A 21780-nucleotide genomic window follows, 5' to 3' on the forward strand; every position below is an offset into this window, starting at 1 on the left:
TGTGAAATTTAAAAGTAACCCCAAGCGCACGGTATCGTGTAGCTAACGGGTCGATCTCAAGAAGATATGCCACTTATAATTCAACTTCTTAATAGTAATGCGAGAGTGGAATGATTCAATTTTTCTTAACTAATTAACTAAACTAAACGATCCTAATCTATACATCTAATGCAATCGAATTGAAACGAAAAATAAATTAAACACAATCAATGCATAAATAAAATACAGGAAAAAAATGCGAACAATAAAAATAAAAAGGAAAAGGGAAGTGATCCGAGTGTCAGCTCTGGATCGAGGGAAGGGGAGTATAATAATAATGACTTTGACCGTGGACCCTTTGCCGTAGCTTACAGTCCACCGATCGGGGGAATGGATATTAAAGAAAAAAAACAGTGCAGAAAGTAAATAACAGAGAGTAAATAACAAAGCAATAAAAGGAAAAGGAAGCCTTAACCAAAGAAAGGCACGACTGTAGGCATCTCTGATAAAGGATCCAGGGGAAGGGAGAACAATAAATAAATGCTAAAAGTAAATTGCAGAAAATAAAATGGAAACCTTAACCAAAGAGAGGCACGACTGTAGGCATCTCTGATCAAGGATCCAGGGGAAGGGAGAACAATAAATAAATACTGAAAGTGAATCCTAAATTAAGAATATGGAGGGGTAGATAGAAGCGGGAATTGAGGGAGGAGAGAAGATTAACAGAGAAGGTTACTTACTTGCGAATTAAACAAACGATTCGAATCTCAACCAACCCTAACAACCAGATCATGATCTAGAATGATCTAAATCTGCAATTGCTAGACCTAGAGAAAAACGAATCTGAAAACCTGAAATTTGAACTTAAAACTTGAACTTGAATTGCATTACATAAAAAAATTAAACTTAAATATTCAATCTAGAAATTAAATCTCACAAATGCAAGCAAAGAAAACTAAAGAAAACCTAAATAAACTGAAGAGAGAAGAAAGAGTGCTTCTCCTTTGATGGAGTATGCTCTCCTTGTATAGAGTTTACATGAGATATGAGGCACGGCTGAATTTGAATAAAACTCAGGGTTCCTATCTGACTTAGCCAATTAGGGTTTTGACATACTAATCACACCAAATTAGAGAGATCAAATGCATAATTCCACCGTTGGATTTGAGGTTTAAGTAGTCTTGAAGCTCTCCTCCAAAAATCAGCACGATCGGACATTGGATGACCGTTCGATGAAAGGCTTGATCAAAACTTGACAGAGACATTTTAAAACGGGATTTTTGCTTCATCCTTATCTGAATATAATTCTTTTTCCTCTTTTTCTTTCTTTAATCAAATACCAAATAGAAAATAAGAATTTAATTATGCAAGGACTCTTTTCTCCATGTGGACTCTCTCAATAATATCTCTGTAGATTTGATTGATAATTTATAATCTCAGCCGTAGATCAAATTTGCCTTCTTTATCTCTTCAATATTTCGGAGTTGGCCCATAATCACACATCTCTAGCCCATCATGCTCTAGATCAGGCCCATTTTCGCATTTGAGAATTTGAATGGACTTCTTGACGTGTAAAATTGCATGATTCAAGCCCAAAACTCCAAATATTTGCTTAAATTTTGAAAAGTCCTAAAATCTGCAAAAACAACATAAAACCCAAGGTAACTCCACTCTAAGTGTATAAAATGCATGCTTTATGCGTTCATCAGCACTTAAGCCACCCATCTCGTAACATTATTAATTCTTTATCACATTTTAATTCTTGAATTTCAAATTCTAATAAATGTGTTTGCACTATTTGCCCTCTGGCAAAACAAACCCCGCTACCTTTCTCATCTAGCTCTATATCCACTTCATCTTCTTTTGATTTAATACATTGCGATGTTTGGGGTCCTTATTATATTCCTTCTATATGTGGTGCTAAATATTTTTTCACTATTGTGGATGACTATTCTCGCTATACTTGGGTTTTTCTAATGAACTTCAAATCTGACGCTTGGTCTTATTTGCATGATTTTTTTGCAACGGTGAAAACTCAACTCAATTTTCAAATAAAAAAAATTCGCATTGATAATGCTCGTGAATTTTTTAATCACTCCACCACCTCATTTTTTTTCTAACCATGGAGTTATCCATGAACATAGTTGTGTTGACAAAATGGTGTTGTTGAACGCAAACACTGGCACAAAATGGTGTTGTTGAACGCAAACACCGGCACCTACTCAATGTTGGTCGGGCCCTTTTATTTCAGGCCAATCTTCCACAAGATTTTTGGGGTGATTGCATTCTTACGGCCACACACATTATTAATAGGTTGCCTACCAAACTTTTAAAAGAGAAAACTCCTTTTGAACTTCTTTTTAATAAAACCCCCACATATGTTCATCTTCGTACTTTTGCTTGTTTGTGCTATGGACACAACCATTCCACCATCAAGCACAATTTTGACCCCCGTGCTTCTCTGGGAATTTTCATTGGGTGTCCTTTTGCTCAAAAAGGTTATAAATTTTTTTATCACTTCTCACAAGGTTTACACAAGTAGAGACGTTGTTTTTATTGAACATATTTTTCCTTACCACCTAAAGACTTCTCCTTCATCTATTAACCCTACCATCCCTGTTCCAGTTCCTGATTTTGAATCCTCCTCCATCCCAACCAACCCAGTTTTCCCATCTCCACCATTGGACCCGCCAACCCCACCACACAACCTTTCCCCACCTCCAGTTGTGTTGTTGCCACATCGCTTCGCCCGGTCGCATAATCCCCCCTCCCATTTGAAGGACTACATATGCTCGGCTACTCACGCCACATCATCTTCTTCGGATGCTGGTAAATTCTTTCCTCTTGATTCTTCTATTTTTTTTAAAAATGTCTCACCTTCTCATCTTAAGTTTATCAGGTCTCTTTCCTCTTCTGAAGAACCCACTAGCTTTGCCAAAGCAATGTTGTCACCTGACTAGAAAGATGCCATGCAATTAGAGATTGAGGCTCTTGAAACCAATAACACTTGGTCACTTGTTCCTTTGCTGCCTCAAAAGAAAGCCATTGGTTGTAAATGGGTCTACAAAACTAAACAACACTCTGATGGTTCTATTGAACGGTACAAAGCACGTTTGGTGGCCAAGGGGTACACCCAAACTGAAGGTGTTGATTTTCATGAGACTTTTGCTCCTGTGGCAAAACTCGTTACTGTACGAGTCTTGCTTGCTCTTGCCTCAACTAAAAATTGGTCACTTCATCAACTTGACGTTAATAATGCCTTCTTACATGGCGATCTTGACGAAGAAGTATATATGACTCTACCTCCTGGTTATCATTGTAAGGGGGAGAATGTTGTTTGCCGCCTCCACAAATCTCTCTATGGTTTAAAGCAGGCTTCTCGTAATTGGTTCGCCAAATTTTCTACTGCCTTAATGAGTGTGGGATTCATTCAATCGACTGCAAATTATTCCCTCTTTTCTAAGGGCCACGGGAATTCAACCATCTTTGTATTAGTATATGTAAAACCCAGCCCTAACCTTGACCCGGAAACCTTGTTATCTGTAGGTCCGATGACCCGAAGTAAAGTAAGAAGTCAGCTTTGGGCCATCCCAGTAGAGGACTTGGTGTCTGGCTTTGAATCCATGAAAGTTGATGATGAAGTTCTATTTGTGGAAACTGAATCCTGATGAAGATCTGATTAGTTGATGGACTTGGAGTGCTCTCTATCTTGGTTTGAAGGCATTTCTACCTATTAGGTAAGTCACTTGACTTGTGTGCAAAACCCCTTTAGGATTGGATTTGATCTGGGCCTTCAATTCCCTGTTTTGGTCTTGCTGTCAGCATTGGTCGACTGATTGGTCGACTGGGCCAGTCGACCAATCCACTCGACCAATGAGTGCTGTCTTTGGCAATTAGGTTGTTCTTGCTCTATTTAAGTCCAATCTCGAGTCCACTTCGTATTTGCTGCCTCCAAACTCTCTGGAACGAACCAAAGACCTCTGCAAGTCATCTCCCTTGCATCCTTGGTGTTTTCTTGACGAATCTTCGTCGAAACTCTTCTTTTTGCATCAAAAGGTATGTCTACTCTCTCTTCTTCTCCTCCATCTTTGTTTTTCTTTCCTTTTTGAGTTGAGACTGTAGAAGAGATGCTGCATTCTCTGTTGCAAACATCTCTGAACATGTTCTCATGATCATCCTAAGGATTTGAGGCTAGAACAATGATCTTAACTATGACCATTGCAAGCTTTTGAGGGAATCATGATCAAACCATGATCTAATCTTTGTTAAACTTCTGATTTGAATTCTGATCTCTTTGGATCTTCTATATTGATCCTATTAGTAGTTAATTACTGTGTTTTCCTTCCATGATCCATAATCTATAAATTTCTAGTTGTTCTCTTCTACCATACTATGTGTTCTTCATGATGCATGGTAGTTACATATATGGTAGGTTTTATTTCCTTATTTAGATTTATGCTTCTAAGCCTTGTTCCTTGAAGATCTAAGTATGTTTTCATGATACCTTTACCTGAAGCAATGATCCATCCTCCTTTTGTTCTTGTCTTTGTTTTCTATTTCAAATTCATCAAGATCCATGGTTGATCTAATTATGGTAACTTTTTGTTTCCTAATTTGGATCTTGATATCTTGACTTGATTGGTGTTTTGAGGTCCCCTATATGTTAGAATACTACTGATGTAGTTTACCCCTTGATTAATACCCTTTTGAACCACCAAATTCGGATTTCATATCTTAAAACTCTGTTTTTTTTAGGTTCTCTGTTTCTGCATTGGTCGATTGATTGGTCGACTGGACCGATCGACCAATCCACTCGACCAATGAGTACAGCAACTCCGAGTTGGTCCGTGTTGGATGTTTTGGTATCTTTTTCTGTTAGGGATCTTTCCTAATATGTTGTATATACTTGTTTAGGACCTTCTTCTCAAGTTTGCCAAGATCTTACTTGATTTCTTAGGATTCCTTCGTGAGTGATAAAAAGGTAAGGATGGTTATTTCCTTAATTACATAGATAGCATGAATCTAGTTTCTATATTTGAATATCATAAATATGATTCCTAAATTAGATTCTTACAATGATATACTACTGTTGCATAACTTTGATTACAGTAGCATTACTTATTCATATTGAATTGACTCATGTATGATTTACTTACCAATTATATACAAGGTGATTGCAATTATTGTTTTCTTTCCATATATGAGGTTACCATATATGTGATGATATGAATTGATGCATGTGTATGCTTAAGTATGGTTTGGAAAGGAGAGGTGTCCTTTTGACACTTCTGTCCTTGGACTACTACGGGAATATTATGGGATGTTTCCGGAGATGCCCTCTGGACACCTTCCTAAACTGTTGGATGACATATCTAGGATTGTCTAGTAGTGTTTGGCTAGGATGTCCTGTTATGTCGGACCCTAATCGGAGGGGTATTGAGACCGAACGACCCGTGGTAGCAATGGGGATTCATGGGCGCTCAAGACCGGTAACCAACCCGTGAGAGGACAGGAATCACATTGTGGGGGCCATTTATTGGTAGGGTTGCATATGGTTAGACTTGGGATCACGGGCGCTTAAGACCGGTAACCAACCCGTGAGAGGACGTGAGAGCTTCCCGTTTACCATATGTGGATAACCAATAGGGTTGATGAGTCCGTAGTCAGGGACTATGAGGACTCTAGTGTGAAGGATACCGGAAAGGATCGTCGGGGACGAGGAATGGAAGTATCTGGATCGGACTTGATGTAACTAAGTAGAAGACTTGCATTTGGCTAGGTTTTACCACGACATGCGCCGTGTACTTATACCAAATGGTTGTGAGAGAGTGTGTTGACTTAACCCCCTGCCATGGTTTGTCCTGAGGGATGAAGGACCCATTACCAATCGGCTGCTCAAGACCGGTGAAATGATCCGTGAGAGAATCCAAGATATCTTAAATGGTTGAGGATGTGAGTGGACTTTCCTAAAGAAGTACGGTGCTATGACTTAAAGCATGTCTGCCAATAGAGACCAGCATACATAGAGTTAGATTCATTCATTCATTGCTTGTCTCATATCATATTGCATTTATGTTTGTTCTGGAATCCTGCCATTTATGTTATTATGGATTTTAAGCGCCTTCTTGAGTTTCTTTGAAACTCATTCCTTTATTGTACAATGTTTGTTAGACTATCCTGCAGTGCTGAGTACTATGACGGTCCCTATGAAGAAGCGCAAGGCGAAGAGGCATATCTCCAGGAAGGTGATTGCGGTTACCACAATTACTCTGAAGATCTCGCGAGTGGTTATGCTCCGTACGATGCTTAGTCCGACCATCGAGTGGAAGCGTCCTTGTGCCATTTATGAGATTTACACTTATAAGGATGTTGTCTATAAAGTGGAGAACAATTTAGTTACCCAATGTACTAGCTCTTTGGGATTAGATTTTGTCTAGTTTATTCTTTAGAGCTACTTTTCCAGTTGGTTGTAAAGTGGGATTTTCGCCTCACTTTACTTATCTGTTTGATACTCTGATTATATCTATTATTCTGATGCATTTATGATTCATTCTTTCTTTATTGGATCTATGGTTTATCTTCCGCACTTTTGTTATGATTGTTCATGATTATGTTATTGTTTATGTGGGAGGTTGATCACTCGATACCTGATCTTCGGGCTGTGGATCACACTCTCGGGTATGCCAGATAGGGTACCGGCTGGGAGGGCGTGACAGATTGGTATCAGAGCCCAAGATTCGAGGAGATCCTAACCACAAAAGACAACAACTGAACATTCCTGAGTCATTATTCTGAAATGACTCTTCTACTCTTAGAAGTGAATAATAGAAACACTGAATTAGAAACTTGACCTTTGAGGCATATGAGAACATTTCCGAATAACATACCATAATTATACTTGAACAAATGTCACTAATGCAAGGAAAAGAAAAGTGCATAACATACAATAATTAAGTGAAACAGAATGAACTTCATTAATTTCAAAGGTTTCTTTTTACAACGATTACATCTGAAATGCATAAATGGAAATTCTAAGGTACGAGTCTATCTAGGTGATCTTCTCGATCTCTCGTATGCTCGAACTCCTCCGCTAGCTGAGTCACCTGATGCTCTATCCTATCCTGTCGTGACTCCATCCTCTCGTACATCTGCTCCTGTCTGACCTCCATTCTCTCTAGCATGGAAGTCATCGATCTCATCTGTGCTTCAAGATCTGAAGTCTCCGGAACTGCATGTGAAGGGCCACCTACCTCGAAGTGTGATGAAGGAAACTCGTGATGCACGGGCTCAGCCTCGTGCATATCTGCATCATCTCCGGCCTGATCATCACTATCGGGACCGATATCCTCTCCTCCATCCTCGACCCCCGATCCTCATCCTCTCGATTCATCATCATCCTCACCCTCCGGACCAGGAGATCTCTCGACGACTCGTAGTCTCATCGACGAATGGTCCGAGTCCCAATAGAGTATCCCCGTGATCCAGTGTCCACCGGTGTATCCTCGAAACTCACCCCGAAATGCCCGAAGATCAAAGTCGGTAGCCTCCCATAGCAAAGGTTCCGCATGCTAGGCCGCAGAACTAAGTCCAGCATGACCTGCTGAATGATGTAGGAGAGATCGATCTCGAAGCCCATGTAAATGCGGTAGATGACTAAGGCCTCCATCAACGTGACCCGATGGTGATGTCCGGCTTTCGGCATAATGTTTCGGCCGACTATGCGACCGATAATCCGTGCAGAATCCGTCATCCGTCCGCTGGTCCACGGTGTGAAGCATCGACGGCTATCCCATAGCGTAGAGCATATCTCGCGTAGCTCGTACGGCATCAAATGGCTGTCCCGGATCTGCTCCTGATGGTATCCACACACACTTGCTGTGGATAGTAAGGAACCTGCAAGATCTCGGCCCGGTGTCCGGGTAGAGAAGCGAATCTGAGTCCGGAAGACCCTGCTCTTGAGGACAAGTCTAAGTGGATGTCCCTGGCCTCGAGCCTCCTCTGTGTAGGTAAGGTTGCTGAAGAACAACCTCACTAGTTCCGGGTATACCGGCAGATCCTCGGTGAAGAGATGAGTCCACTGCAATGTGTCGAACCTCTGCCGGATCCTAAAGGCTCTGAGCTGGCGTAAGTGAAGTAGACGTCCCATCTCGATATTGCAAGTAGCTGAAGTAGGCCTCGTACGGGGAACTCGGCCTGAGGTGTGTCAAACATGTCTGGTCTCCTAACCTCCTGTCTAGGCTCTGAAGGAACCTGACATCTGCCCCTAAGAGCACCTACAATGCGACCACGACCTCTACCTCGTCCTCGCCCTCCCCTTTGCATAGTGTATCTGTGAAAGAGACAAGAGACAATTTCAGTTAGTGCTATCTTAAGATTTGAGCCAAAAAGAGTATTTTCGTAATTTTCGGAAAATTTCAAATTTGGGGGAAATTTGATTTGAACATACTAGCATGTGCGCAATACTTGGAATTTCATGTCTATGAAGTTTGTTTGATGAAAATCGATCGAAAACTTGGATTAAAGCGAAAAATTCAGCAAGAAGGAAATTTGGGGATTTTGCAATTTAGGTCAAAATTGGATTTTTGAAAAGTTGAAATTGGTTAAATCAAATTGTATGGACCTACCTACAATGTCATCTTGAGCATGTAGCATTTGATCTCGTTCGAAAATTTCAAGCGGTTTGAGAGAAAACGGAATTTTTCTAAAGATATCGATTTCGGTATAAAACTTTGCGAGATGAACATCATTATGTTAAAACTTGTTGTCTATGCATGGCATTGTATTTAAAACTTAGGGAATATGTTTCTAAGCATTCCTAAGCATGATTTCTAGCATTGGATACAAGTAAAGCATGGTTTTATTGAAATGCAAGCATGAGAAGATGAAAATGGAAGAAAGAATGTGAGAGATTTACCTTGTTTGTGAAGATGGTGTGTTGTGGTGTTGTTGTTGAAGCACTAAGTCACCTCAAGAACACTTGTGAGAACTCTTGGAGACTTTCCCTAGAGCTCTCTCACCTTTGGAAGAAGTTAGAATGAGGTTGGAATGTGAAAGTGAGGCTTATAATGCGAATTTTCGCATTGCATCGCATTGGTCGACTCATTGGTTGATCGGGTCGGTCGACCAATCACTCGACCAATGGTCACAGAGACCTCAATTGCTGTTGAATTTTTGGAAAATGTGATTTTTGCCTTATGGAATATTGTTTGATGACTATATGGATATATTTGAGCATGATTTAAGTTTTCAAATCATTTGGACTTGTGGTTTATGTTGAATCTTCGAAATTCGGTATTTTGATGTTCTCGGTTTTGCGAGAATGGTTACTCGCGAGAAGTGGGCGTGGTGAATCCAGTGGTCATGGAGGTGGTGAAATACCTCGGGGAGGTGGTGAAGTACCTCATGGAGGTGGTGAGATACCAAATGTTGATCAGGGTACTCATGAGATACCTGGTGCCCCGAATGTTGGAAGTTTCAGAGATATTGCCAATATTATGGGCAATATGATGCAGCAACAAGCAGCTCAATTCAACCGGATGTTGGTGGGTTTCATGACTCTGCATAATGAGACCCGGGCTGGTGCTAATGTGAATCCTCATGCCGCATCCTGAATGCGGGAGGTTTAGCTGGAACTCCTCATACTCGCTTTGATGGAGAGTTTTTCGAAGATGCAAGTACCCACTTTCCCTGGAGTTACCAAGGACCCCTTGTTTCCTAACAAGTGGCTTCGTGAGTTGGAGAAGGCTTTCCGACATCTGCAATGCTCGGAAGCTCGGAAGATTTTGTTTCTTGAGCGAAGTTGCAACAAGAAGCCGATGCATGGTGGATCTCCACTCGGCCTGTTTTGGAAGGTTTGCATGCGGGAGTTGTAACTTGGGAGTTATTCAAAGAGGCTTTTTGTATGAACTACTTTCCCGAGGCGGTGAAAGATGCGAAGGAAGCTGAGTTCATGATTTCGACTCAAGGAACTTTGTCCGTGTTGGAGTACCAACGAAGTTCGAGGAGCTTCATTTCTTTGCTCCGGATTCTCCGAAGGATGACCTCGCGAAAGCAAAGAAGTTCTTCAAAGGACTGCACCCCGCCATTAAAGCTTACCTCACAGTCCGGCCTATAGTGAGCTATGCTCAAGTGGTGCGAGAACTCGAAGAAGTTGGAAGAAACGAGAGAAGGAAAGTGCTCGTGTGCAAAAGCCCCGGCAGTCAAGGAATTCTGGTTTGGTGGATCGTAATGACCGTCGTTTTGTGAGACCTACACCCTACCCCACTTCTACCTTTCGGGCTAAGAGTGTAGGTCGGAACACGGGTTTTCAGCAGCCTGGCCGGTTTAGACAAGTATGGCGGAAACCGACCACCAGGCAAGTGCAAGTGCAAGTGCAAGTGCAAGGCCTTTTGTTCGGAAGCCCTCTGTTGCAGCCACGCCTGTTGGATCCAGCAATCCTGTTTGTTTCTACTGCAAGCAAGCTGGTCATTTTGCTCGTGCCTGTCCGGCGGCGGCAGCCCGCCTGCCCTAGTGGTGAAGAGTGCTCCTGCTCCTCCCTCCGGTAGAGTTTTCGGTATTTCCAATGCTGAGCGGGATCCAAGCCATGATGTGATTACGGGTACATTGTTAGTCGCTTCTATTTCTACATTTGTCTTATTTGATACGGGTGCATCTCATTCGTTCATGTCATCTCGCATTCATCAAGAAGACTAACCTAATCCCCGAGAAGTTGTCTAGTTGTTTATTGATTAGTACACCTACTGGTCTGTTGTGAAACTAGATAAGGGGTTATCTAAATGTCCTGTGTTGATTGGTGAGAAGAACTTGGAAGCCAATTTTGTGATTCTTGACATGAAGGACTTCGATGTTATTTTGGGGATTTATTGGTTGACAGCCCACAAAGCTGTGTTCCTTTGTTCCTCAAAGAAGATTCAGTTCCATATTTGTGGAAGTCCGGTCTTTGAATTTCGGGGTGAAAAGAGAAGGGTTTGTAGGAAGGTGCTGTCTGCACCTGATGCAAGTCTATGCCCTAGTGGATGATGCTTCATCCGAAGGCAAGGGTATAGTGGAGAAAAGAGTCGATGAAGTCGAGTTGTCTGCGACTTTGTTGATGTCTTCCCGATGATCTATCGGGGAGTGCCTCCGGATAGGGATGTCGAATTTTCTATTGATCTCGTCCCGGTGCCGCTCCGGTATCTAAAGCTCCGTACGGGATGGCTCCTACCGAGTTGAAAGAGTTGCAAAATCAGTTGAATGAGCTCATTGATAGAGGTTTCGTACAGCCTAGTGTGTCACCTTGGGGAGCTCCGGTCTTGTTCGTCAAGAAGAAAGACGGTAGTATGCGCTTGTGCATCGACTACCGTGAGTTGAATAAGTTGACTATCAAGAATAGATATCCGCTGCCCAGAATTGATGATCTCTTCGATCAGTTGAAGGGTGCAGTTGTGTTCTCAAAGATTGACTTAAGGTCCGGATATCACCAATTGAAAGTGAAGTCTAGTGATATCTTCAAGACAGCTTTCCGAACGCGGTATGGTCACTACGAGTTTAGAGTCATGCCCTTCGGATTGACCAATGCTCCTGCGGTGTTCATGGACCTCATGAACCGAGTATTTCATGATGTGCTTGATAAGTTTGTGATTGTTTTCATTGATGACATCTTGATCTATTCGAAGAGCGAAGAAGAGCATGCGAGTCATCTAAGTTTCACTTTGCAAAGGTTGCGAGAAAAGAAGTTGTTCGCTAAGTTTAGCAAGTGTGATTTCTGGCTTAAGAGAGTGGTATTCCTTGGTCATGTAGTTTCAGCCGAAGGTATTCGTGTCGATCCTGAAAAGGTCCAAGCTGTGGCTGATTGGGAACGACCGAAGTCAGTAACGGAAATAAGAAGTTTTCTTGGATTGGCGGGTTACTACAGAAGGTTTATTGAGAATTTTTCTCGGTTGGCTGCTCCTATGACTAAGTTGACCAGGAAAGAAGAGAAGTTTGTTTGGTCTGACGCTTGTGAGAAGAATTTCCAAGAGTTGAAAGATAGATTGACAAGTGCCCCGGTTCGACTATACCGATAGTTCCGGTGGTATGACAGTTTATACCGATGCGTCAAAGATTGGTTTGGGTTGTGTACTAATGCAACATGGCAAGGTCGTAGCCTATGCTTCTCGGCAATTGAAGGATTATGAGCGGAATTACCCCACTCACGATCTAGAACTTGCCGCCGTTGTCTTTGCTTTGAAGATTTGGAGACATTATCTTTACGGTGAGAAGATTGCCATTTTCACGGATCATAAGAGTTTGAAATACTTCTTTACCCAAAAGGAGTTGAACATGAGGCAAAGGAGATGGTTGGAACTAGTCTCCGATTATGATTGTGATATTCAGTATCATCCTGGGAAAGCAAATGTTGTTGCTGATGCTCTTAGTAGGAAGAACCAGAAGAAGACTTTGGATTTGAATGCTTTGAGTTTACCATCGTGGTCTTCTATTGAGAGTTTTGATTTGGAAATCGTCCCTGAGAATTCTGATTTTATTCTTTTCGCCATGACGGCAAGATCTGGTCTTAGAGATAAGATTGTTGCTCTGCAGAGTTTCGATCAAGAGCTTTTGATCAAAGTTGAGAAGATTTCTTCGAATCTTGAGTCGGACCCCGACTTTGGTATATCCATGGATGGTGCTTTGTTGTTTAGAGGAAGACTGTGTGTGCCTGCAAATGAAGAAGTTAGGAAAGAAATATTGAAGGAAGCACACCAGTCAGTCTTTACTATACACCCGGGAAGCACCAAGATGTACAAGGACTTGAAGGAACATTTTTGGTGGATTGGTTTGAAGGCGGATGTTGATGATTTTGTTGCCAAGTGTGAGACTTGCCAACGTGTGAAAGCCGTTCGACAACCTCCATCTGGATTACTTCAGCCTCTTCCTATTCCTAGTTGGAAGTGGGAGGATATCTCCATGGACTTTGTGACTAGCTTGCCTCGGACAAGTAAAGGCAATGACACTGTGTGGGTGATTGTTGATAGGTTGACCAAATCAGCCCATTTCATTCCTATGAAGATCACTCATACTGGATAAGCTAGCAAGGCTTTATGTGGATAATGTGGTTCGTCCGCATGGTGTGCCATTGAGTATTGTTTCGGATCGTGATCCCAGGGTTCACCTCAAGGTTTTGGAATAGTTTGCGAAGGCCTTGGGAACCCAATTGAACTTGAGTACAGCTCATCATCCACGGTCGATGGACAATGCGAGCGGACAATTCAGACATTGGAAGACATGCTCAGATCTTGTGTGGTGGATATGGGTGGTAATTGGGATGAACACCTAGCTTTGGTTGAGTTTGCCTATAACAACGGTTATCAAGCAACAATAGGCATGGCTCCATTCAAGGCTTTGTATGGCAGTACTTGTAGGACACCTTTGTACTGGATCGAGACAGTGAAAGAAAAGTCTTAGGTCCCGAGATGATTGAAGCTACGAGTGCTATGGTAGATATGATAAGAGAAAGGATTAAGTCTGCTTGATCAAGACAGAAATCTTATCTGATAAGAGAAGGACCGATTTGGAATTTCAAGTTGGAGAGAAAGTCTTTCCGAAGGTTTCACCAATGAAGGGTGTGATGAGATTCAATGTTAAGGGAAAGCTTAGCCCTCGTTACATTGGACCTTTCGAGATTTTGGAAAAGGTTGGACCTGTTGCGTATCGATTAGCATTACCTCCGCCTCTTGCTGGTGTTCACAATGTGTTTCATATTTCGATGCTCCGAAAATACATAGAGAATCCGGAACACATTTTGCAGCAAGCACCTGAAGGACTTAGTGCTGATTTGACCTATGATGAAGAACCGGCCGAAATCTTGGATAGGAAGGACAAGCAGCTGCGGAATCGCACCATTCCTTTGGTGAAGATTCGGTGGAAGAACCATACCCCTAAAGAAGCTTCTTGGGAGAAGGAAGAAGATATGAAGGAGAAGTTTCCTTACCTCTTTGGAAGCACACGTACGCTTTCAATTTCGGGGACGAAATTTCTTTAAGGGGGGGAGAATGTAAAACCCAGCCCTAACCTTGACCCGGAAACCTTGTTATCTGTAGGTCCGATGACCCGAAGTAAAGTAAGAAGTCAGCTTTGGGCCATCCCAAAGAGAGGACTTGGTGTCCGGCTTTGAATCCATGAAAGTTGATGATGAAGTTCTATTTATGGAAACCGAATCTGATGAAGATCTGATTAGTTGATGGACTTGGAGTGCTCTCTATCTTGGTTTGAAGGCATTTCTACCTATTAGGTAAGTCACTTGACTTGTGTGCAAAACCCCTTTAGGATTGGATTTGATCTGGGCCTTCAATTCCCTGTTTTGGTCTTCTTTGTCGGCATTGGTCGACTGATTGGTCGATCGGGCCGATCGACCAATCCACTCGACCAATGAGTCTTGTCTTTGGCAATTAGGTTGTTCTTGCTCTATTTAAGTCCAATCTCGAGTCCACTTCGTATTTGCTGCCTCCAAACTCTCTGGAACGAACCAAAGACCTCTGCAAGTCATCTCCCTCGCATCCTTGGTGTTTTCTTGACGGATCTTCGTCGAAACTCTTCTTTTTGCATCAAAAGGTATGTCTACTCTCTCTTCTTCTCCTCCATCTTTGTTTTTCTTTCCTTTTTGAGTTGAGACTGTAGAAGAGATGCTGCATTCTCTGTTGCAAACATCTCTGAACATGTTCTCATGATCATCCTAAGGATTTGAGGCTAGAACAATGATCTTAACTATGACCATTGCAAGCTTTTGAGGGAATCATGATCAAACCATGATCTAATCTTTGTTAAACTTCTGATTTGAATTCTGATCTCTTTGGATCTTCTATATTGATCCTATTAGTAGTTAATTACTGTGTTTTCCTTCCATGATCCATAATCTATAAATTTCTAGTTGTTCTCTTCTACCATACTATGTGTTCTTCATGATGCATGGTAGTTACATATATGGTAGGTTTTATTTCCTTATTTAGATTTATGCTTCTAAGCCTTGTTCCTTGAAGATCTAAGTATGTTTTCATGATACCTTTACCTGAAGCAATGATCCATCCTCCTTTTGTTCTTGTCTTTGTTTTCTATTTCAAATTCATCAAGATCCATGGTTGATCTAATTATGGTAACTTTTTGTTTCCTAATTTGGATCTTGATATCTTGACTTGATTGGTGTTTTGAGGTCCCCTATATGTTAGAATACTACTGATGTAGTTTACCCCTTGATTAATACCCTTTTGAACCACCAAATTCGGATTTCATATCTTAAAACTCTGTTTTTTTTAGGTTACTGTCTGCATTGGTCGACTGATTGGTCGACTGGACCAGTCGACCAATCCACTCGACCAATGAGTACAGCAACTCCAGAGTTGGTCTGTGTTGGATGTTTTGGTATCTTTTCTGTTAGGGATCTTTCCTAATATGTTGTATATACTTGTTTAGGACCTTCTTCTCAAGTTTGCCAAGATCTTACTTGATTTCTTAGGATTCCTTCGCGAGTGATAAAAAGGTAAGGATGGTTATTTCCTTAATTACATAGATAGCATGAATCTAGTTTCTATATTTGAATATCATAAATATGATTCCTAAATTAGATTCTTACAATGATATACTACTGTTGCATAACTTTGATTACAGTAGCATTACTTATTCATATTGAATTGACTCATGTATGATTTACTTACCAATTATATACAAGGTGATTGCAATTATTGTTTTCTTTCCATATATGAGGTTACCATATATGTGATGATATGAATTGATGCATGTGTATGCTTAAGTATGGTTTGGAAAGGAGAGGTGTCCTTTTGACACTTCTGTCCTTGGACTACTACGGGAATATTATGGGATGTTTCCGGAGATGCCCTCTGGACACCTTCCTAAACTGTTGGATGACATATCTAGGATTGTCTAGTAGTGTTTGGCTAGGATGTCCTGTTATGTCAGACCCTAATCGGAGGGGTATTGAGACCGAACGACCCGTGGTAGCAGTGGGGATTCATGGGCGCTCAAGACCGGTAACCAACCCGTGAGAGGACAGGAATCACATTGTGGGGGCCATTTATTGGTAGGGTTGCATATGGTTAGACTTGGGCTCACGGGCGCTTAAGACCGGTAACCAACCCGTGAGAGGACGTGAGAGCTTCCCGTTTACCATATGTGGATAACCAATAGGGTTGATGAGTCCGTAGTCAGGGACTATGAGGACTCTAGTGTGAAGGATACCGGAAAGGATCGTCAGGGACGAGGAATGGAAGTATCTGGATCAGACTTGATGTAACTAAGTAGAAGACTTGCATTTGGCTAGGTTTTACCCTGACATGCGCCAGTACTTATACCAAATGGTTGTGAGAGAGTGTGTTGACTTAACCCCCTGCCATGGTTTGTCCTGAGGGATGAAGGACCCATTACCAATCGGCTGCTCAAGACCGGTGAAATGATCCGTGAGAGAATCCAAGATATCTTAAATGGTTGAGGATGTGAGTGGACTTTCCTAAAGAAGTACGGTGCTATGACTTAAAGCATGTCTGCCAATAGAGACCAGCATACATAGAGTTAGATTCATTCATTCATTGCTTGTCTCATATCATATTGCATTTATGTTTGTTCTGGAATCCTGCCATTTATGTTATTATGGATTTTAATCGCCTTACTCGAGTTTCTTTGAAACTCATTCCTTTATTGTACAATGTTTGTTAGACTATCCTGCAGGTACTGAGTACTATGACGGCCCCTATGAAGAAGCGCAAGGCGAAGAGGCATATCTCCAGGAAGGTGATTGTGGTTACCACAATTACTCTGAAGATCCCGCGAGTGGTTATGCTCCGTACGATGCTTAGTCCGACCATCGAGTGGAAGCGTCCTTGTGCCATTTATGAGATTTACACTTATAAGGATGTTGTCTATAAAGTGGAGAACAATTTAGTTACCCAATGTACTAGCTACTGGGATTAGATTTTGTCTAGTTTATTCTTTAGAGCTACTTTTCCGCTGGTTGTAAAGTGGGATTTTTGCCTCACTTTACTTATCTGTTTGATACTCTAATTATATCTATTATTCTGATGCATTTATGATTCATTCTTTCTTTATTGGATCTATGGTTTATCTTCCGCACTTTTGTTATGATTGTTCATGATTATGTTATTGTTTATGTGGGAGGTTGATCACTCGATACCTGATCTTCGGGCTGTGGATCACACTCTCGGGTATGCCAGATAGGGTACCGGCTGGGAGGGTGTGACAGTATATGTGGATGACATCCTTATTGCTGGTTCTGATGCTTTGGCGATTTCCACCTTAAAGAGTTTCCTTTACCAACAATTTCGTATCAAAGATCTTGGGCCCATGAAATATTTTCTTGGTCTTGAACTGGCTCACTCACAAAAAGGTATTTTCCTCAATCAACGAAAATACACTTTGGATACATTAACGGATGTCGGCCTCATCGGTGCTCACCCAACTTCATTTCCAATGGAACAAAATCTCAAGCTTACGGACTCTGATGATGATATCCTTCCTGAACCTGCATCTTATCGTCGTTTGATTGGACAATTGATTTATCTCACCATCACTCGTCCAGATATTGTGCACACTGTCAACATTCTTAGCCAGTTTATGCATCAACCACGCAGAACACACATGGACGCTGCAACTCGCCTTCTCTGATACCTTCACTACTCACCTGGCCAGGGTATTTTACTTCTAGTTAATAGAACCTTATCACTTCATGCTTTTTGCGACTATGATTGGGCCAGTTGTCCCATGACTCGCTGCTCCACCACCGGTTACTGTGTTTTTCTTGGTTTTAGCCCTATCTCTTGGAAGACTAAGAAACAACATACAGTTTCTCGATCCTTTGCCAAGCTAATTTGGTTAACTTCGCTCCTTCAAGATTTTGGTGTTCATTTGAATCAGCCAATCCCACTTTTTTGAGACAATCAAGCAGCCATCCACATTGCCGCCAATCCTGTGTTTCACGAGCGCACAAAACATATTGAAATTGATTGTCATGTCATCCGTGATAAGATACGCTCTGGCCTCATCCGCACCGTTCACACTTCTAGTTCTACCCAAATTGCTGACATTTTCACCAAATCCCTTGGCAAAGATTCTTTTCTATTCCTCAAGGACAAGTTGGGAGTTCTTGATATTCACTCTCCAACTTGAGGGGGATTATTAGCCATAATATGACCGTTGGAGATCTTTGGAAAATATGACCGTTGGAGATCTTTGGAGATAATATGACCGTTGGAGATCTTGGATAATATGACAGTTGCAAATAATTTCTTTCCTTATGTATAGCATGCTACATTTATTTTATTCGTTACTTGATTGTATTATATATACACATGAAGAGGTAATACAAAATCACTTCCACACAAAATCATCTTAACAATACTCATGCCAGGTGTGCTTGCCAGGAAGTGGAGTATATTCAAAGGATCTAAATGGGCCATCAAGTATAGAAACTGTTGCCTTTATGTCGAAGAATGTCGAATTTGAGAGTGAGGTAAGAGCTTTGAAGATTCCTGAAGAACAAAATGAAGAGATGTTTTTAATGGAGGTGCTGCTAGATCTGTTGATGCAACTTGTGCTGGGTATACAGATCACAAATGTTTGTCTTTCAAGAAATCTCTTTTTATGATGGTATCTTTTTGCTACCAATAGAAGTCTGTTATTGAATGAAACTTGACCAATCGGAGAGAGTATTGTCCCCTTGCTTCTCTAGTTGGATTTACTATTCTTGATCATATTTTCAATATTAACATAAACATATTATTTGTAATGCTTTGACATTAAATAGAGGAGAGGGCAACTCTTGGATACAAAGTTCAATATTTGCCTACTTCAATTTTTGTAGGTATCTTTAGTGAGACTTGCTTGATCCTAGCAAAATCTTTTGAGTCCATGGCCAAGTTCTCAACTCCTCAAGGGTGTCAACTGTTATTACATGCGTGCCCATACATGGATTAGAGAAGCCCTATGAAATTTTCTTAGTCTAATGTACCTAGTTGCTCAGCTGGATGGCATAATAATTTAAGCACTAGTTCTCTTGATACAATGTTACCCAGCTATTTGATCCCAAGCAGCAAGAACTTGAGGTAACACTAGTGTTCAAAGTTATGTTCCTATTCTTTTAGTGACTTAATTTGGACTTGTTGGGTTAATTGTGTGTATGTAGTTAGTCCATTTTTTGTTTTTAGGGTGCTGATATGACTAGGGACTCATAACAAAAAAGAGGAACAGGAAGGCTTTTTTTCAGTGTGTTCTCTTGTTATGGGTGACCCGAAAAGAACCACCGAATAATAATGGTTCGAATAGAGCCAACCCGGCGGCTCGACGGTTCAAGAAGATGTTGCATGCCACCTAGGTCAGGAGGCTTCTCTGTTAATGAAAGGCGACGCTGGAGAGACCCGCTGATGAGTCCAGACGCCCTGTGACTTTCTGGCAGGACCAGCGGCCTTTGGGGGATCCTTGATATCTCCTCGTTTGTGGTGTCTCATAGCATTAATTTCAGCAATTAATGTCTCGTAGGCTGTGCAGTGATAAGAGACAACTTGGAAGCCCAACATTAATCTCCACCGTTGAACAACATGATGAAGAGTCAGTTAGCCATTGCAGGCGAGAAAAGGTCACAGGTTTGCTATAAATAGGAACGACGTTCCCAGGTATAACCAGAGCTTTCTCTAGCCATTATTCTCCTCCATAACTCCTTGAGAAACATTCCTTCTTCCATCCTTAGCATTTACTCTGCTAGCATTGTCTCAGCTTCTTCATTAAGACTGACTTAATCATTGGAGGTGGCTTCCCATCCTCAGAGGCGGCCCACTCTCACCTTCTTTTTGTCTATCAGGAAGCTAAGGAGATTTGGAACCATCAAAGGATCGGGGTTGGTCCAGAATGCTGATCTTCCTCACAACATTTGGCACCCTCTGTGGGAATCTCTGACAAAAAGCTCAGTCACTTTCCCTACAACCTAGTGACTGGAATGGCTGGAGACAAATCACCAAAGCGGGTGTCTCAGTCTCAGGACCCCCTGCGACCTAAGAAAAAGTCTGCTAATCGGAAGACGGGTCCAGGAATATCAAAGGAAGGACAACCCACTGTGGGACGTGAACAGCTGGAGATCCCCCCAATCGATCCTCCAGCTGATCTTCCCCCACCAGGATTTGCTCCTCCTTCGATTTCCAACCCAGAAATGCAGTCCAACATGCAGCAGATGATGTTCGAGATGCTCAACTCCTTGCACTCCATGGCTGCACAGGGAGGACACCTTGTGTCCTCTCCTGTCCCTCCAACCGGTCCTCAGGGAACTGGTAACCCTACCCAGGCTAATGCAGTTGATAGGACCCTGAGGGACGATGGTAAAACACGCCGTAAGAAGCCGACCAAGCAGAAGGAGAAGAAAGAGACCAAAGCCACCAGAAAAGGAGGTAACGGCTCTATCTTCGACAGGCTGGGAGCTCTCAACGACACATTCTCTTGCCCAAAGGTTGTCACTAAGCGCGCTCAGACGACGAGAGCCGGACGACCCATGAAAGAGCAAGTAGCGAAGTCAAAGGGCCCTCGCTGAAGTGGTGAGTCGTCGGACCCCTCTGGGTCTATTCGCGATGAAATCTTGTATTGCCAAGTTCAGGACATGAATGAGCTCCTCTTTCAACTGGATTTGAAGGTCCCAGACGAAGTACAACTGGTACTAAGTCAGGATCCCTTCATCCCGGAGATAATGGCGGCTCCTTTGCCAGTAGGGTTCCGTACCCCCACTTTCACTTCATATAATGGGACTATGGACCCTATGGCCCACATAAGTCACTTCACTTCAATCATGACTATGTGCGGAGGTGGAGATTCCATCAGGTGCAGATGCTTCCCAGCGTCTCTGACAGGCCCGGCCACTACTTGGATCTCTAGACTTCCCAAACACTCCATACACAACTTTATGGAGTTGGGGTATGCCTTCGCGGCAAGGTTTAAGAGTGGCATTAAGAAGGACAAAACGAAAGACAACTTGTTGGCTCTTAAACAAGGCCGACAGGAGTCCATCAAAGATTTCATCTCTCGCTTCAACAATATTTCTATACTGATCAAAGATCTTGATGACAAGGTGGCGTTCACGGCGTTCAAAAGAGTTGTGACCAATGAGAAGCTGATCACCTCCATTGTTGAAAAGAAGCCGAAAACCCTGGCCGAACACCTGGATTTGGGATATGAAATGGCAACCGTGGAGGAAGTCTTGGACGCAAATTGAAGTCACTTTAGGGATCAGGAGGGTCCCCCTACCAAGAAAGCTTATGAGCCTAGTTCCAAACCTCGCTACACAAAGAAGGATGCTAAACATCGACAGGACTGGCGTAACAGGAGAGTGATCGATGAAGATGATGAGGCCTTTACTCCTCTTAACAAATCACGGTCCGCTGTGTTGATGTAGATTCGTGATTCGGGATATTCCAAACTCCTTAGGACACCTGGAAAAATCATGGTGAGGCCCCAAAACAGAGCCGACATGTCAAAATACTGTCAGTACCACCAAGACAAGGGGCATCACACTAATGATTGCCGAATGTTGAAAATAGAAATCGAGAAGCTGATAGCCCAAGGGCAATTGGATCAGCATGTGAAGGGGTCTCATCGTCGAGAACCATCACCACCTCCCAGGAGGCGCAGCCGCACTCCCCCGATCGAAGATGCCAGATCTCGAGGGAAGGCTCCAATGGCCCCCAGGGACGAGGAACTCCCTCGAATAAACACAATATTCGGGAGGCCCAATCCCGGGTCAGTTAGCCAGATGAGGCAGCAAACACGTGTTGTTAGCACCGTGGA

The 21780-nt window shown here is 42.3% G+C and overlaps 1 protein-coding gene across 1 annotated transcript; it reads left to right on the top strand.

Annotated features, from left to right (window-relative positions):
- The first annotated feature begins 20599 nt into the window (after positions 1 to 20599).
- On the top strand, positions 20600 to 21208 carry LOC149023936 (uncharacterized). Its single transcript, XM_089143383.1, has one exon. The coding sequence runs from the start codon at positions 20600 to 20602 to the stop codon at positions 21206 to 21208; it is 609 nt and encodes a 202-aa protein (XP_088999509.1).
- The last annotated feature ends 572 nt before the right edge of the window (positions 21209 to 21780 follow it).

This window comes from Hakea prostrata, chromosome 2 (assembly GCF_041222555.1).
Source record: "Hakea prostrata isolate BN-2017 chromosome 2, UWA_Hpros_2, whole genome shotgun sequence".
Taxonomy (NCBI): domain Eukaryota; kingdom Viridiplantae; phylum Streptophyta; class Magnoliopsida; order Proteales; family Proteaceae; genus Hakea; species Hakea prostrata.

What these genes read in the sequence shown, in the direction of transcription:
- LOC149023936 (XM_089143383.1), top strand. Translation starts at nt 20,600, where the DNA reads ATGAATGAGCTCCTCTTTCAACTGGATTTGAAGGTCCCAGACGAAGTA.